At 55.7% G+C, this 18,836-nt stretch overlaps 1 protein-coding gene across 1 annotated transcript in view; it reads left to right on the plus strand.

Annotated features, from left to right (window-relative positions):
- PKD1L1 (polycystin 1 like 1, transient receptor potential channel interacting) overlaps positions 1–18,836 on the plus strand; it is a 94,697-nt gene that overhangs the window by 34,803 nt on the left and 41,058 nt on the right. Inside the window, 11 exon segments of the mRNA XM_029919144.1 lie at positions 2,399–2,580; positions 4,311–4,532; positions 5,502–5,662; positions 7,189–7,524; positions 7,732–7,797; positions 9,536–9,697; positions 10,822–10,899; positions 12,907–13,049; positions 14,118–14,238; positions 15,955–16,066; positions 18,034–18,229. Coding sequence (XP_029775004.1) covers positions 2,399–2,580; positions 4,311–4,532; positions 5,502–5,662; positions 7,189–7,524; positions 7,732–7,797; positions 9,536–9,697; positions 10,822–10,899; positions 12,907–13,049; positions 14,118–14,238; positions 15,955–16,066; positions 18,034–18,229 — 1,779 coding nt within the window.

Here is an 18,836-nt window from a genome sequence, read left to right on the forward strand (position 1 = left end):
TTTTACCAGTTTTACTTAGGTGTAATTTTTAAATAGTGGAAATGTTTTATTAGTAGTACTGTCTTTTGTTAATGTTTATTTATTTATTTTTGATTTTTTAAAATGTTTTATTTATTTTTGATACAGAAAGAGACAGAGCATGAGAGGGGAAGGGGCAGAGAAAGAGGGAGACACAGAAACTGAAGCAGGCTCCAGGCTCTGAGCTAGCAGTTAGCACAGAGCCTGATGCAGGGCCCTAACCCACGAACGTGATATCTGACCTGAGCCAAAGTCGGAGGCTTAACTGACTGAGCCACCCAGGTGCCCCAATGCTTGTTTATCTTTGAGAGACAGACCGAGAGAGACAGAGAGACAGAGCACAAGTGGGGGAGGGGCAGAGAGAGAAGGAGACAGAATCCAAAGCAGGCTTCATGCTCCGAGTTGTCAGCACAGAGCCCTACGTGGAACTCAATCCCATGAACTGAGAGATCATGACCTGAGCCAAAGTCAGATGCCCAACCAACTGAGCCACCCAGGCACCGCAGTTTTATTCTTAAAATTACTTGTTCCTGAAATGGTCTGTATTTTTTCTTGGTTTAACGCAGTTTAAATCTGTACTTTCTGCTGTCACATTGATAAGACCAAGCAGGTGTTCCAGTTCTGTGACCAGTCCTTGGGTCTGCTTGTGTCTGAGGTTCCTGGGGAGTGACTCCTAGAAGGGTAGGCTTCAGTTGGACGATGTGGCCCAGAGCAGACCTGGTGCAGTCACGTGTGGACTGTGTGACCAGCCTAACCACCCTGTGCTCCAGCTGGGGCACGAACAGCATGGCAGAGAGTCCCTGAGACAGGCAGTCTGGCCCCCTGCCAGGAGGTCTGATGGGGGCATTCATCTCCCTGTGGTCTGGCCCCAAACTTTGCAGATTACAAGTATCATTGCCAGTGTGGTTAGAAATGGTCATCCTTGCAGAGGCTTGTTCATACTGTGTAAGTGAGTGTTCCGTGACCTGGCAAAAAGAGAAATAGACAGGGCCATGTGACCATGGAATCCCTCTCCATCCAGCAGTTCTGAGCTAGTGGTGCTGTTGGATAAGGTGAGCAAAGATGAGCATCGAAGTGACTGATGAGACCAAGCGCTGGTAGCCAGGTGTGTCCAGCATGGGGAGACTCCTTTTTCCCCAGGCTCTGGACAGTGGGGTCACAGGCACCCTCCCTGCTCATGTGGAAAGGGTTAAGGTTGGGGTCCACACCTCGAACTCACTGCCTCCACTGGTTACTGGCCTTGAGTAGGCTCTGGACGTGTCTTTCTCTGAGTCATGGAGACCTGACTTGCGAAGATGCTTTTGCTGATGCCTGAGCTCTTGTCATTGTCTTCAGGGGGTCCCTCCCTTAGATGTCCAGACCTCCTGCTGTCTTGGCCCTGACAGGTATCCCCCACCCTGCATATCCCCATGCCTGGACATTCCTGATGGCTCTTGGTCAGGCAGATTAGAGGTAGGCGTGCAAGTGTAATCAGAGTTGGTAGGTCACCCTCGGGAGAATCGCCAGCAGGGAACTTCTTTCTGAAGATGGTCACCAAGGACCGAGGCCAGGACCAAAAGCGCAAGGGAGTGTGAAGCTCTGTTTTTTCAAGTTGCATCAAACTTCTAAAAGAACCATTTCGAATGCCTTATTTATAAACTGTTCCATATTCCTTTTTTTAGAGTTTTCTTTTTTTACATTTTTATTTACTTTTGAAAGAGACAGAGCATGAGCAGTGGCGGGGCAGAGAGGGAGACACAGAACTCTGAAGCAGGCTCCAGGCTCCAAGCTGTCAGCACAGAGCCCGACAAGGAACTCAGTCCCACAAACCATGAGATCATGACCTGAGCTGAAATTGGATGCTTAACTGACTGAGCCACCCAGGCGCCCCAAACTGTTCCATATTCCTGAGTTGAGAAATATTTGTCTCAGAGTTCATTTGTGTTGTTTCAAGACCATCAATCACTGGGGTAGAAATATAGTTTGAAGGAAGTCTGCTAATGACGTCCAAGACCATGGACAGACGGACAGACTCCTTGTCTATGGAGCATGTTTGGCATCTGAGCCGTGAGCAGACAGGGCTGTGTTACAGTGTTGCTCTATCCCCAAACCCAGGAGTCCCAGCTACGTGTGCCCTCCAGATGTGATGAGCAAGTGCCCCTCCCCCCACCAGCTGCAGCCACTTGGCTTCCCCTGGGCATACAGTGGGCCTTTTGTCTGGTGGAGGTGGCTGGCTGGGCCTGAAAATAACAGAGCCTCCCACTTCAGGGCTCAGAGCTGCCGTTGGAGCCGGTGGTGCATTTAGACCCTCCGGTTTCCTTTGAGGGTCAGAGGAGCATCCATCCCGGGGGGCATCCTGCCCAGTCCCCCATGTGACACCCCCTTGTCTCTGGTGTTCCAGGTTCAGGTGGAGGGCAGCGTTGTGCACAGCACCTACTGCGTAGGGGTGGAGGTGCGAGTCCGGGCCCCTGTCAGCGTCATCTCCGAGGGCACACACCTGTTCATCTCCAGAGCCCCCTCATTCACCGTTATCCTCAGGGGGTCCCAGTCCTATGACCCAGACAGTCCTGGGGCTGTTCTCAGGTGAGTCCGGGGGGCTGTGTAACCGTCGTCACTTAGTGCAGCCTCTCCTCCCCTCCCGCCCCAAACCCAGGCCAGGAAACATTGGGAGTGGCGGCCCTCGAATCCCGCTGAGTCATCTAAACGGCTTCAGTGCCTCCACTCTGGTGAGTGGAACCCATGTTTCTCTCAGGACCGTAACATAAGGGACTTGGGGAAGGCCTGGAACTAAACATGTAAGCAGCTTTGTAAGTTGGTGTTTTGGACAATGAAGTTTAAATACTGTCTCAGTCCGTTCCGGCTGCTGTAACAACCACAGACTGTGTCATCTGTAAACCTCACATTTCCTTCTGTCCCCTCTGGACGCTGGAAGGCCAGGACCAGGCTGCCGGCCGGCTCCATGTCCAGGAGGACCTGCTTCCTGGTTCGGAGCTGGTGTCCTCACAGGGTTGAATGGGTCAGGGCTCCCTGGGGACTGTGTTACAGGAGCGCCAGTCCGTTCCTGGACCTCCTCCTGACCTAATCCCCACCCAATGGCCTCAGAGAGATACAAAGGGTCCTCCTTAGCAACTATGTTATTTGTTATTAAAATTCTTGCTTTGGTGTTTGGGGGACTTGATCTCCAAGTCTCGCACATCCATTAATATTAGAGGCTCTGGCTCAGGCCTGGTGCCCTTGACCATCCACACACCCTCCCTGGTGGCCTCCCCAGTTTCCTGATGTGGATACCATGCGTGTCCTGGTCACTCCCGGTGTGCATTCTCCACGGACACCATCTGTGCCTCACCCCGGGGTGCATCCTCCACAGACCCCGTCTGTACCCCGGTCACCCCGAGTGTGCATCCTCCATGGACCGTGTCTGTGCCTCCTCCACCCAGACCACTCAGGGACCCCAGGGTGGCTGTGCCATCTCCCGCCAGGCCCTAGTGGACTTCCCACCTGCTGGTGGAAGGGCCCCTTCCATTATTGAGGCTGAAGCCTGCAACAGCCATGGCTTCTCTTCTTCCCCCTTCGCGGCCCATCCATCAAGAGACCTGCTGCTCTCTCCATTGTGAGTGCCACTAGGGAGGCTTCCAAGGACCCCATCTGAAGCGATGACAGTCCCATCCTGACCCTGCTCCTTGTCCCTGTGACATGAGACCAGCTCACCAGCTGCCATCACTGTCAGTTGCTGTCCCTGCTGGAATGGGCACTCCAGGAAGGCAGGGCTGGGGTGGCCATATCCCCTGTAGGGAACTCTGTGAGTGCTCCTGGATACCCGGCAGGACTTTTGCTGCATTGAGTGTGGGCTTTGGAGGCCAGAGGCGGCCGCTTGAGTTCCCATTGACACACACCTACTCTGGACAAAGAACTCAGCTGGCCGTGTACCTCCTGAGCCTCGGCCTCAGGACAGCATGGTCATGGTCACACTGCACCCTCCCGACAGCCCCACGTGGTGCCCAGAAGCGAGGGCTCGGTGTGCCTGTATGCTGAGATGGGCCGAGTCTGCACCCTGAAGACCTGTCATGAGTGCAGAGGACTGAGCGTGGGGCGGTGCGTGGTGCTTATGTCCTGGCCCAGGAAGCCAGGCAGGCACCTGGCGGACCGCTCATGCTTTGGATCCCCCACCCTCCCTGCATCAGAGCACCTGGGAAACATCGAATCTCACTGCCCACCCAATTCCCTGGGCCCTGGGAAAGCCCACTGAGTGACCCTCGGTGGGCACCTGACAGGCCGGAGCAGGTGTGTCAGCCCCGTGGTGGCATCTCCTGCAGGTATCACTGGGAATGCACTGCGGCCAGCACCCCTGGACGCTCCTGCTTCGCCGTCTCCTCTCCACAGAGCCTGGATGCCAGAGCCCCCACCTTTTCCTTCCCTGCGGGCTCTCTGAGCGACAGCTATGACCAGTTCCTCGTGACACTGATGGTGTCCAGCGGCGGCCGGAACTCTTCAGAGGCACAGGTGTTCCTGTCCACTCGCCCTGACTCTGAGCTCAGGTGCGCCCTGCCGTGTGCTCCCGCGGTACGGACCCTAGGAGGTGCCATTTGGTGCCCTACCCTGCTGGCATGTGGGGGCTCAAGGTGGGAGGGTCCCATGTCCAGGGCTCTGGCTGAAGCTGGAAGGAGGCTAGGGGGCTCCAAAGGGGAAGGCTCCATGTGTGGGGCTTGGGACTGAGGCTGGATGGAGGCTAGGGCATGTCAGGGCCTCTGCTCAGGGCCTTCCAGGCCCTGCCTGGCATGCTCCTGCCGCTCAGGGCTCCTGCACTGGGGGGCTGCATGCAGGTGCCGCAGTCTGACACATGGGGAATACTGGTACTGCCCACGTGCTGGGTGGGGGGGTCTCCACCTTGGCCTGCTGAGGGCCCCTGGGTCCCGCAGTACAGAAAACCATCGCTTCGGGCCCAGGGTAGCAATCTCTGACCACCCGTAATGCCCTGAGGAACTGCATTCCTCAAGGCATGTGTTGGCTAATGCTGGTCAACAGAGGAGCCTGTGGAAGGAGTTTGGGGGCCATGGGGCCGCAGGCCTGAGAGACCCAGTGGGGTTTTGTGTGTGGGGTCTCAGCAGACCATAGGGAGTGAGGCCGAGACGCGTATATGCAGCGTTCCCCTTGAGCACCCATGGCCGGTTGAGAACGCAGAATGTACTCGGCCCCTGGGGGTGTCCAGCTGAGGCTCAGGACGCTGGACAGGACTTCCGTGGAGAGAGTGGCTGGGACCAGGCTCGGGGCTGAGGGGCCAGGGTGCTGTCCTGGCTCTGCCCCGAGCTCTGTGACCTGGAGGTGTCACACACCTTCTCTGAGCTCAGTGCATTTGCCTCTGGGGACCAAGCCCACATCATGAGGTCCTGCTGGGTACTGCTGGGTGCGGGTTTGGCCCATGGGCTCCCGCTTTAACACCACTGAACCCGGCCACAGAAGAACCCGGTCCTTTCTCTGAAACCTCCAACTTGCTTTGCATGTCACAGATTCGTTCACATTTCCTGGGTCAACTTTAGAGACATCTTTGTCAACTGGAACGAAGAACTCTGTCTTCAGGCTGAGTGCGAAGGCTGTGGCAAGGTGTCTGGGCTCTCCTACTCCTGGGACCTCTTCCTAGTCAACGCAACAGAAGGGACTAGCATGGAAGGTGAGGTCACCGTCCCTCCGTTTGTTAACCACGGCAGGATGCAGGGATCACAGCCCCCTGACAGGGGTGGGACGCGGATATCACAGCCTGCTGATGGGGGTGGGACACAGGGATCACAGCCCACCGACTGTGGCAGGATGTGGGTCCTCACAGCCCACTGACTGGGGTGGGACACGGGGATCACAATCCACTGGCAAAGACAGGACATGGGGATAACAGCCTGCTGACGGGGGCGGTATGTGAGGATCGCTGCCTGCTGACGGGGTGGGATGCAGTGATCACAGACCACTGACCGGGGTAGGACATGGGCCTTCACAGCCCGCTGACAATGGCAGGACTCGGGGATAACAGACTGCTGACCAGGGTGGGACGTGGAGATCACAGCCCGATGACCGGGGAGGGATACAGGGCCTCACAGACCACTGACCAGGGAAGGATGCAGGGCCTCACAGCCTGCTGACTGGGGGCAGGACTGAACTGTCCCTCCCAGCTCCCGCCATCCCTGGGGCCAGACCTCACCCCAGCTCTGCTTTCCATGCATAGAGGGGCTTCTCCAAAACCCAGCTTTCTTGGGTGGGTAAGGTGGGTCCACGTGCTGCCAGAGAGGTGGCGAGGGTACGTTGGATACTGGGAGAACATGCCAGCCCTGTGGTGGGAGGTGGCCTGCAAGTGCAGCAGTCGCTGGGTTTAAGCAGGAGGGACATGGGTTCCCACCGGTGGTATAAGTGATCAGAGAGATCGTGGCAAATGGCAAATAGAAGGGCTTTTCCTTCCGAGCTGTGTGTGGCTGCTCCCAGGACAGAAGCTTGTGACAAGCCCTCAGGCACCCACACTTCGTTCTTTTGGATGCGTTCGGCGGGGCCGCACACGGCTTCCATACACCGAGCTCAGAGCCCAGCTGCCCTCCCAGCTGGAGGGACACGGAGACGTGGGCAGTGTGCACCTCTTCATGGGGAGCCGTTCCCACACTCCCGCGGCAGCTAAGCGTTTCCGAGGCAAAGCCTGTGGGGAACTTACCAGAGGAACCTGGGGTACAGACCCCGGTGGTTCATCTGGCGGCAAAGCCAGGGATTGTCTGTTGTCCTTGTGGTCACAGGATCTCGCTGTGTCACGGCAGCAAGCGAAAGCTGGTCACGGTGACGTGTCATCTTTCACATCCTCAGAAATTTTTGTTTGCTGTCCATCCTTTGTCATAAATTATTCCAGAGATTGTTAGAACTGTGACCCGACACGCTGACAGGTGAGCGAGGGGCAGGAGACAGTCCCCCGTGCTCACATTGTCTCAAACACATGTGGAGGACCTGTGACAGGCGGGGCCCCAGGGGGGACACAGGGACAAGCCGCTGCCCTGCTTCCCAGGGGTGGCCTGCCTGCCTCATGGTGAAAACCGCTATCCACTACCTTTCTCGTACGTGTCCTTTTCAGGACTGCGGCAGGTCTGATACAGCATGTGAGGTGATCCCTAGACCTTGGACCACGTAGCTTTTCTGCTCCAGGGTTCTGATACTGTCATGCGTTTGTTCAAGCTCCCTTCTGTAGGACAGTGGGGCTGCTGGGCTCTGCCGGACTGGGGGCCGCTTCGAGGCCACCAGAGTCCAGCCCACCATCCACGGAGCCGAGCTGGCCAGAGCCCCACGCAGCAGGAGTACCGTCCTCACGGGAGCCATCGCCACAGACCTGGGGCCAGCCCGGCCTTTCAGTCACAGGGAAACCCTCCTTTGGGCCCATGGTCGGCTGGCACCGGGTTCCCACCATGGGTGATGCTGCAGCCCCAGGAGTGACTCCCCAGGACCGGGGCTCCCCAGGACCCAGCCCCGGTGGGGGGAGTTCACCGACCCAGGGCCCATCCCCTTCCCCCTCTGGTAAGTGCTGTGGTCCCTTCACATTTGGGCTGGGCCTGGCCTCCATTGTCTCCTCCACTATGGTGGTGATGCGGTGGCGCCCACAGGACTGGGTATGGACTTCAGAAACACACGGCATGGTGCGTGTGCTCCGTCAGGAGGGTGGGTACTACTTTCAGGGGAGCCTGTGGCGTTAAATGACATTTACGGTTTCCTCCTCTCATGTAGATTTTGAAGCCTATTACAGCAACATTCAAGAGGCAGGGCCGTCCAGAGGGAGACAGCCCGCTGACTGTGAGTCTGTGCCTGTCCCCCCACCTGGGAGCTCCTCGGGTCCTGTGTCCCCTGGGTCCAACCTTGAAATGGAGACCCGCCCCTCCGTCCCGAGGCGTCTCGAGCACCGAGAGCTCCCAGAGACGAAAGGGAAAGCCCGGGTTCCTCTGCACGGCTGCCCAAATCATTATTTCTAGCTCACCTACTTCTCTTCGGGCTCCCTGTGCTTCCGAAACCCCCAGGAAGCCCCAGCCCCCTCCCACACCTCGATCCCCAGGGTCATCTGCTGAAAACACCTCCCTTCATGCCCTTCCCCACTTGTCATCTTGGCACGCCTCCTCCTCTCTGGTCGCTTCTGTCCTCTTCCTCTGGTCGTTCCCGGCTTCTTACCTGTATCACCCCGCCCCTTCTCACCGTGCCTGAAGCAGGTGCACTGGGTGCTTAGGGCTGTGCCTGCGTGTCCTGCTCTAGCTCATCAGGGAGGCTTCCCTGGCTAGTGCAAGCCCATGTGCCAGACCATCCCAGCGTCAGGGACACCGGCACACTGAGAGTGCGTTCGCAGATGGAGAGAACGCCGTCAGTGGAAGACTGGTCTCTGGTCAGGCCAGGCTGTCTGTGGACAGTGTGTCTGTGGGCAGGATAGGACATCTGGGCAGTCATTGGACCACGTGTCTGAGGACAGAAAAGCGGGACAGTCAGTATGACATATCTGTGGGCAGGACACCTGGAAGGTCAGTGGACGACGTGTCTGAGGACGGAACAGTTTGACGGACATGGAGGATTTAAGTGTTCATTGAATCTGCTCTGTGTTTTCTCTGACTTTTGCGGTACACTGTCTGTGGTTTCTGTTGGCTTCTCTGTGGCCCCCTCCTGCTTTCTAAGCAGTTTAAGGGGCTCCCTGCCTGCTAACAGTAGGTGCCTAATAAATAACACTGGTTGAAGAAACAGTCACTGTATCCTTCTGAATGACTCAATCGGAGTCTCCAGTCAGTGCTCCCTCCGCCTCGTCCGGCCACCACCGTGTACCACCGCCACTGCCAGGTCCCACCACTGCATCTTGTCACCACCACCATACCCAACTGCTGTGTCTCCCCACTGCCAGGGGCCTCGGCCATGTGGGAGCCCTTGCTCTCTGCCTCCATCCCTGCCGCCTGCCATCATTCAACATGTGACACAGCCAGAGACCTCTCAGGGCTACAGCCCAGCACCCCGTCTCCTCACCAGTCCTCAGTGTCTTCCAGCCACACGCTAGGCCACTCATCAGAGGGCCCTGGAACCTTCTCCACCTCCTTTCCCTGCTTTGCCTTTCTCACCCACTCCAGCCCCATGGCCAACCTTCCGAAAGTGTTTCCTGGGTCCCTGTTTGTGGTCCCTTTACCCAGGGCCTCCCAAACAACTGTCTAGGGCTCTAAGACAGCCCCTTCCCGAGGCCCCCTCACCCCTTCCTCCCTCCGCCCCCCCCCCCCCCCGAGGCCCTCACCGTCTCACCACCGGGGCCTCGCAGCAGTCGGGTGGGCTTGTGGACAGTGTCCTGTGCTCTGACCTGCTGGGGGAGCTCCGGGAGGAGGGGACCCTTCGCTTTGGTTAGAGGCCGGACCCAGTCCCCCACTCGGTGTAGTGAGCACAGAGTTTACTGGGCGCCGGAAGCAGGAGGGAGGGACCGGATGTGCCGTCATAGCACAAACCCACAAATTCACGGAGGATGCGCGGCGAGGCGTCGTTTCAGCCTCTCCTTTACCAGATTGGCTTGTCTTCCCAGGGACCGACACCAGCCTGCCCGGATCGGGTCCGAGTCCCAGTGCTGACGGGGACAACCTGCTGGGCCCCTTGCCCCCTGCGGCTGCTGCCAGGCCGCCTCTCATGGTTGACTGGCACAAGTCCCTCGTGAGCCGCACGCTCTTCCACGGCTACACCGCCTCCGGTAGGGACAGCGTCTGCGCACACGGGGACTTGCAGCTGGTCCAGAAGGCTTTCTTTTGCCCCATTTCCTTTCCGTGGAAAAGTCGCTGGGGTCATCGCGCCTTTTCTCCTTGTGTGTGTGTCCCTCTGGGGTCGGCAGGCGGGGACTGCATATACGGGCAGACCTGGGGCTCCTGGCATTTCAGAGGCCCATCTGGAGACAGGGAGGAGCCTGCCAGGCGGAGGCCGTGACCTCCAAGGAGAGGATAGTCACTTCACCAAGTGGGCTCAGTGGTCCTGCTCTGTGTTGACGCCGCCTCTGCTCAGTGCTGGTTCTCAGTCTCTCATGGGACGCCTGGGGCCACGTCCTCCCACTGTTGTCCCATGGCTGCCTCTGCCCCACCCCCACCCCACCCCCACTGCCATGGTTCCCTGTTGAGACTGCCAGCCTGCATTTTGGATCCCTCAGGCCTTCAGAGTCAGCCTCTGCCTGCCAGGGCCAAAATTGTGTCACCAGGGGGCAGCAGTCACACCCAGGTTCCAGAAACACTTCACTGGGTCCCGCAAGATGTAAAATCGCTTTGAAATATCTTCTTTTGTAAATATTTATTTATCTATTTAGAGAGAGAGAGTGCACGCGCACAAGCAGGGGAGGGGCAGAGAGGGAGAGAGTAAATCTCAAGCAGGCTCCAGGCTTGTCAGCACAGGGCCCCTAGTGGGGCTCGATCTCACAAACTAAGAGCTGATGACTGGAGAGGAATCAAGAGTCGGATGCTCAGCCAGCTGTGTCCCCAGGCGCCCCCGCTTTGAAATGCCTTAAGCACCCACCAGGGACAGACTAAATGTGTGAACTAGGAGAGCAGCCCTACCACTACCTGTACAGACTGAGCTCTTGTCAGCGTTGGCTCTTCCTCTGAGCCTAGTGTGACCCCAGGCCCACCCCAGGACCCCCACTGAGGGGCGCTGCTGTCAGGCATGGTGGCCTGAGGGCAGATTTCAGCTCCCTTGGAGGGCCTGCAGTGAGCATCTGGGGGCACTGCAATGAGGAGCCTGCCTCTCCTCTGCATGTGGAGGTGCAGGGGTCTGCCCATTCCCCTGCCTTCCAAGCCCTCCCGTGACAGCTTCCATGCGGCCCCTTCTCTACAGGTATCACGGGACGGACTGTGACGATAAAGCCATTCTCCCTGAGCCCTGGGAAGACCTACGTTCTGCAGGCCACTGTGGGTACGTGATGCTGTTGGCTGATGCGGGGGACGATGAGGGGTTTCATCACAGTCATGTTTTTTCTGGAAATTGCAGCCACTTCTGAGTCTCCTGAGCTCGTGTCCCGAGTGACCTGACCCTCCCTCGGTCCCCACAGTCCCTCCCTGCTCATTGTTACTTCCTTGTGTGTTTCTGATCCTTAAGGGATCAAGTGTGTGTTTCGGTCACAGTAATGGCTGAGGCATTTGCCTTAAACCCACAAAACTACATGTGTATTGATTTTATTTTGTCCGAGACAATTGCATGAGCTGGTTCTGTCCCTGAAAACTGGTTGGTAACTTCACATGTTCAAAACCCAGCGAGGTGGTATTTCTATTGTTCTGTGGAAGCTGTTCATTGAATGCGCGATGAGTTTACCCTGCATCCTGCTCCATGTCCCTTCTGGCCTTTCTGTGACTCGACCTGACATCTACCTTTGGGGTCATTTTTGGGCATTCTGCCACATTTCTAGAGGTTTTTTTTTTTTTAAGTTTATTCATTTTGAGAGAGAGGGAGAGAGTAGGGGAGGAGCAGAGATCCCAAGCAGGCTCCTGCTGTCAGCACAGAGCCCGACGCAAGACTCAAACTCACAAACTGTGAGATCAGGACCTGAGCTGAGATCCAAGAGTTGGACCTTCAACCTACTGAGCCTCCCAGGCGCCCCCTAGAGGTCTTTAGTGCCATAGCAGAAGTGCAGAGCATCTGACAACTTAACGCTACAGATGGTTTGGGTTGGTGCTCACACTTTGGGGCTCAGGAACACCCCTGGTGCATTTTCAGTGTAGCAGTCCATGTTGGTGGGAGGCATGAAGCACGAGGATGACCTCCCCATGAGACCCGTTGGTAGGGCGACAGGGTCCCCAAGCCTCAGTCTCCTTCTTTCCGTCTCTGTTGACATCATTGCAAACTTCATTGTCCTGCCCCTTCTGTGGGCCCTTCAGAGACTAAACCCCAAGTCCCCATGTTTGGCACAAGAGAGACCACATTTCCCTTCGTTTTCACAAATACCACAGAGCCAGCTTTTGGCCAGCCTGCCCTCCCTTTGCTGCTGACACTTGTCCAAGGGACAAGCCTTAGGGCCATTTTCCTAGGTCAGTCACATTCCTTCCCAGTGGGGGAGATTCTGCCTCTGTGTAAGGGGCCCAGCACATCACAGCTCACGTCACCATGCCATCCAACAGCCACACTGGCCCCAGGGCTCCCGCACACTGCAGGCCAGATGGTGGCCTGGAGCTGACTTCCAGGATCCCTGTGACCCAGCAGCAAGGGGGTAAGGAGATCCTCTGCAGTGGCACCTGCTGTTACGATGATGGTTCGCTCGTCTCACTCTCTTATGTTGTAGCTCAAGAAACAGGTATGGAAAGGACAAACACCACACAAAATTAGGTTATGGGAGCAAACTTGGGCAGATGAATGATTAGTGATCACCCTTGGTAGCAACTGGAGAAGGAAGTGTTAAGTGCTTGGAGAACAATAGTTTTGTGTATCAGGGTGTGTGTGTTTCCCTGGTGAATTTGAACTCTATTTACATAGGAATACCGTTAACAGAAGCCTAATAAAATGGTTTCAGTGCTAAATTCAAGTGAGCCACACTCACCATATTTGTGGCTGAGGCCTCCGGAAGACTGAGGGGTGAGGCTGAGGTGTCCTTTAGTGTCTGTGCCCAAGACTGATTTCCATCTATGTGGTCCTTGTGCGCCTTTCAACCCCCCAGGCCTGGGGTGTGGCTGCCTGCACAGTGAGTGCCTGTGGACGCTTTATGTGACCGGTACTGCATGGAGGGGTCCCCACCTCCACCACACATTGGAATCCTCTGCCACCAGGTCCCCCACTCAGGCTCTGACCAAATCTGAATCGCTAGCAAGTTCCCTGACGACGCCAATGCCATTGTCTGGGATCACACGGTGTCACAAGGCAGCAGCCACATGGTGTCACACTGGGAGCATGTAGACATGTGGCTGTAGTTCCCCATCGTGCTCTCCTCCACAGCTTCCAAGCCCGGCCTCCTGGGACGAGCTCAGCTCTATGTGATGCTCAGGCCAGCTCCGCGGGACGTGGCCTGTCAGGTGCAGCCACATCGTGGCCTCGAGGCACACACTATCTTCAGCATCTTCTGTGTGTCCGGGAGACCAGTACGTGCGGCCGCCTGAGTGTGTCCCGAAGGCTGGGGGCAGAGCCGGCTCTCCCGGGAGATCCTGCAGGACATTAACCCTGGTGCCTGGGGGCGGGAGCCTGCCCTTGGGACCTTAATCCTGGAGTCCAGGACCAGAGTCTTGGCGTTGCCCTCCACCCATTCCTTCCCTGATCCTTCTCCTTCCCTCAGAAACCAAGGCCCCTGTCCCTGGAGGTTGGATCCTGGCCTCCCTCAAGGCCCAGGAAAATGCCCTGGGTTTTTTTTTTTAAATAAGTTTCTCTTTTAATTACAGTATAGTTAATGTACAGAGATACAGTTGTACAATATAGTGATTCAGCATTCTTCTAAAGTTTACTTATTTCAAGAGAGAGAGTGAGAATTAGCTAAGGAGGGACACAGAGAGAGGGAGAGAGGATTTCAAGCAGACTCTGATCTGTCAGCACGGAGCCCGATGTGGGGCTCAAACCAGTGAACCGTGGGATCATGACCTGAGCTGAAATCAAGAGTCAGGTGCTTAACTGAACCACCCAGGCGCCCCTGATTCAACATTCCTATACAACACCCAGTGCTCATCACAAGTGCACCCTTCACCCCCATCACCTGTTCCCCCACCCCTACCCCCCTCCCCTCTGGTGGCCATCAGTGTGTTCTCTATAGTGTGTTTCGTGCCCTGCCCCTCTCTCTGTTTTCCCAAATGCCCTGTTCTGACCCCAAGACAAATTGCATGAGCCCTCATCTCCTGTCTGCTGTGTCTCCTCACCCCGAGGAGGACCAGACCACCTGTGCCTCTGTGACTTTGGGAGGCCCCAGGCCAGGAGAGCACATGACCCTGAGTGACAGGCTCAGCCATCTTGTGGGGTCCTCTTGGCTCCGGGAGAGGTACCCCGCAGGTGGGAGGTCACCCCGTGTGCATGTGTCAGTGACCCGAAGTTAGGACCTGCCCCGGGCATGTGTGTAAACAGCACTGTCGGGTGGGGTGAGGGAGGCAGGGGTGTGTACTTCCTGGGGACGTGATTCCGGTTGTTCATCTAGACCCTGTTTTTGCTCTCTCTGGAATGGATCCTAGGACTTTCATTACGAGTTCAGTTACCAGGTAGGAAACGGGTCCAGACACACTTTGTACCGAGGGACAGACAGCCAGTACTACTTCGCACTGCCCGCGGGCGAGCCCTCCGATGGCTATAATGGTAAGTCAGGCTGTGGGTGCAAGTCGCTGGCTGTGCTTGCTTACTGTTCTAAACCTCCGCCCCCCATCCCCGTTTCCAAAAACTCCAAAATGTTAAAACTATGCATCTAGAAAATAAGTTGTTACTATTCATCTTGAAAAGGTTAATGCTTCTTAGAGGTGGATCACCTACATTTTAGCAACTCTGGCGAGACTGTAGATAATGAGCTTCTTCTGTCTTAAAATACAACTGAAATCCAGTGTCGACGCTAAAATGCCAGGGAGCATCTTGTGTGGATTAAACATTTGAGACCAAGCCGCCCCTTGTTTACTGATGAAACGTGTGGTGTCTGGTGATTTCTGCACTGGTTGTAGGCAGAACCAAATCTGGGGGCTCCCGCCATGAAGAACAGGTGGGGGTAAGGGAGATAGAGTTGAGTCCGTGTCGACTCAGAGCGAGAAGACCTCACGGGGCTGATGGCTTCCCCGCCCCTGTGCTGGCCCGCTACCCTGTTCCCAGCCAGCCCGTGCGGCCTGCTCCACCGCGTGTATCAGACACCCTGCCACTGAGGAAAGTGGCCTCATATGCAGGTCCCACTTCTGTCACATCAATATCTGGGGCCGACGAGGTGTGGTTTTTAGCCTTCTGGATGATTCCGACGTGCAGGCAAGTTTGAGAGTCACTGATCTAGACATTTCTTTGATCTGCCCACATGAGTTTATTTCAGCCTGAGGTCCGCAACTAGTTTGTCAACTCGGTTTACTCAAACCTCGCTTCTCCCTGAACCCCTGCCAGAAAGCGTTCTTGTTCGGGAAAGCCTCCCTGACCCCCAGGTAGATGCATGTGCACCTTCTCGTGGCTGTGGGTCAGTGACTCCGAGCGAAGGCGTGTGTGCCGGACACTGACCCACCGGGATGGGCGCACCTGCCACGTGCCATGAGGGTCATGGTGCTTGCTGGCAGGAGGTGGTTTTCAGGGGCTGCCTCATCACTTCCTCCAGAAAGAAATCGTATGCACCTTCTGTCTCCTGGGAAGTTTCCTCCAAATGGGTGCTCATCCCCTGGGCTCCCCCATTTCCCCGTGGCCTTCGTGATGAGCATCCTCCGCACCGCAAACCCTGGGCTTGCTTCACAGGATAGAGTTCCTGAAGCCCTTGAGAAGGCATGTCCCGCCACACCTATGACTTCAGGCAGACTTCCTTCTTTGCTTTTCTCCAGACTCTGTACATCACGTAGGAGCTGCTTCAAATCTTGCCTCAATACCTCATCTCTGTTGGAGGCTGTAGCTTTTGTCTTCTGCGCTTCCTGTGGCCCCAGTTCCCCCCTTGGTCCAGAGCTCCCAGGTGGGACCAGTCCTATTCACCGGTGGCCTTGAGCTGCTGACTCATGTGGCCCGTAGGTCAGGCAAGTGAGTGCAGGGAGCGTGGAAGTGAGTAGACCTCCTGTGGCTCCTGTGGCCTGTGGCTGTCACTTCTGCACCCTTGTGACTCTCGTGTTTCCTGCTCTCTGGCGCTCAGTGTCCTGTACTGTAGTGGAGCGTGTCATGTTGGAGCGCTGGGCCCCCCCTTAGGACGGCGTGACCACGCTCCATGCTCCCACCTCACTCTGGCATGGTTTATGGTGATGTCACCATCCTGGTGATGGCTGACATGAAGGTCTGCCCAGTGGAGAGTCCCAGTCCATGGCGGGGCGGGGGGTGGCATCCGCAGTGACCCTCCTTTGCCACGTTCTCTTCTAGTTGTGCTGTCCATCAAGATCACAGATGGCATGGGCTCTCAGGTGCAGCCATGCTCTGTGGCCGTGACTGTGCTGCCCCGTCTCCACAGGGGCCTCTGCCCGGATGAGGACATGTGAGTACGCTGCACACAGGCCCCAGCACGTGCCTGCGTTTCCTCGGGGGTGGAGTAAACGGTGGCTCCCAGGGCCCCATCTTCTCTGGCTCACCCATTTACAGAGCACAGTGCTGGGGCAATAGGGGACTCAGTCGAGTTAGGGTCTGACTGTCGATCTCTGCCCAGGTCATGATCTCATGGTTTGTGTGACTGGGCGCAGTGCCAGGCTCTGTGCTGGCAGCATGGAGCCTGCTTGAGATTCTCTCTCTCCTTCTTTCTCTCTTTCCCTCTCTGCCCCACACCCCTTAAAACAAATAAACATTTTTTTAAAAAAGAAACATAAAAATGTTTAATTTTGATGAGGTTCAGACTCCTAATTTTTCTCTTTTATTGCTGGTGCCCTTGGTGTATCTGTAGGACTCACTCCAGTGTTTTTCTTCTAGGAGATTTCCAGTTTTCTCTCCTAGGCTGATCTTTGTGATCCACTTTGAGCTATCTTGTGTGTGTGTGGTGTGAGGTAAGGCTCCGGGTTCACTTTTCCACACACAGGTGCCCACTCCTTCCAGCACCGTGTGTTGAACAGGTCAGTCTTACCCCATCAGATTGTCTTAGACCCTTGGTCAACAATCAATTGACCAGAAATGCCGTGGGGTCTCAGCTAACGCTCCACTCATCTCTGTCTCCTTTCCTGCCGCTGCTGCCCCGTCCTACCTGCTGTGGCTTCACAGTGAGTGCTGGGATTAGGAGGTATGAATCCACTAACTTGTTCTTTTTCAAAAACTTTTTGGTGACTAGGGATCTCCTGGTTATTATTTGTCATTTCTGCAAAAAGCCACCTGGGATTTTGATAGGGATTACCTTGAATCATTTTGCATATCATCATTTTGAGATATGAAGCCTTCTGATGTCTGAGCCAAGTTTTCCCTTGACTTAGATTTTCATTCTTTCAGCAACATCTTCTAGTTTCCAGAGTACAGGTATTGAATGTTTTTGTGACATTTAATGACAAGCATTTCATTCTTTTTAATGCTATTGTAAATCAAATTGTTTTCTTTGTTTCTTATTTTGGATTTTAATTGCTACTGTAGAGATACACAGTTGTGTTTAAACCCTGCTAAACTCGATTATTTGTTCTCTTAGTTTTTGAGTGCATTCTTTGGGTGTTTTCTATGTAGAAGAGCATGCTATCTGGAAGTAGAGTTTTACTCCTTCCTTTCCAATCTAGATAACTTCTTATTTCTGGCTTAACCACACTGACTAGACTCCCAGTTCAATGGTGAGTAGAAGTGGCAAGTGTGGAAATCCCGGTCTTGCTTCGGATCTTGGAGGGGAGCGTTCTCAAACGTTGAGTGTGATCTCAGTCATAGCTTCCCTGATGATGTGGGTCTTCAGGTCGAAGAAGTTCCTCGCATTCCTAGATTTGGGGTATTTTTACCACGAAAGGGTGTGGATTTTGTCTGTGCTTTGCTAGATCCATCGAGGGGATCACGTGGTCTTGGTCCCTCCATTTGTTACTGTGATGTGTTCCCTGGACTGATCTCCGTACTGGAGTTTCTCTGTGTCCCGGGCACAGACCGTCTTACCTTGGTGCGTAGTCCAGGGTAACGACAGATCCTCCGGTGGAGTGCTCACTGCGCTGTGGTTGTGGGTGTTGTTTTCCAGCTCTGCCGTTAGGATGTGTGCAAACCTTCATCCTGCGGCAGCCATGCTGCGGTCTGTCCAGCCCTGCACCCAGGCCCCCACGTTCGCCACGATGCATGTCTGTCGTTCTCTTCAGGCCGCAGTCAAGAGTGTTCTGCAATTCTGATGTGTTGCCTCACTGTGTCCTTTTAGGGTTTCTCTTGTACAGACCATCTCTGCTCTGAGCCATTCTGTCTGCCCTGACCTCCCCAAGAAGCTATGACAAGGACCCCTGTCTGGGTAGGCAGGCTGGAGAGGTCCCCAGCATGTGGGAGTCGTCCTGGTAACGCCTCAATTGCCTTCAGCTATAATTCCAGCCTGAAGCAGCTGTCCACCCTTCGGCTCATGCGCAGTCACACAGAAGCCAGGAACTATATTGCCATGATCACCAGGGTCCTGAGTCGCTGGGCTACGGACGACAGCAGACCCCCGTGTGGACAGTGGTCCCGAATACAGGATGCGCTGATTTCTTCAGCCTGTGGACTGCCTTCTGTGGATCAGGTACCGTCAGGGCCAGGGCACACTTGGTGCCTGTGAGCTGGCATCTGGGTTGCAGGGCCCGGCTCTCCAGCAAGTGGTCTTCCTTAGAAAGCACAGCCAGGAAGGGGAGCGGGACGGGGTGGCTCAGGTGCGAGGCTGTGGCCTCTGTCATCTGCAAGGCATTGTCGCTCTGATGTGAATCCCGTCTTTGTCTTGTCAACAACTTGCCCAACTTATGTGTATGATCACGTGCGGCTTCTAAGGAAACGGGCACGTGTTCAAACGTCACCGCCCTCAGTCCCGGCCCACCTGCACCCACTGTCCCTGACTGCCATGGGAGAGCGCTGGCATCTCAGAGCACAGTCACTGTGGTGTTGCTGCTTCCTGAACAGATGCTGTTCCTTCCTCCAGGACTGTGTCCCCCGTCCCCGGCTTCCCTGTGACCTGCCCTCCTTCTTCCCCTGCGGTTAAGCTCCGGGTGGGCTGGTGGAGGACATGCTGCCCTCCTGGGAAACTCCCTTCAAGGGGCCCTGCCTGGGTCCGTCCGTCCATGGTCTCTCGGCTGAGAGCCCCAGGATGGGCTCCAGCTGCAGGAAGGAGCCCAGGGCGATCCCTATGACTTTAAATT

This window comes from Suricata suricatta, chromosome 2, assembly GCF_006229205.1.
Source record: "Suricata suricatta isolate VVHF042 chromosome 2, meerkat_22Aug2017_6uvM2_HiC, whole genome shotgun sequence".
NCBI lineage: Eukaryota > Metazoa > Chordata > Mammalia > Carnivora > Herpestidae > Suricata > Suricata suricatta.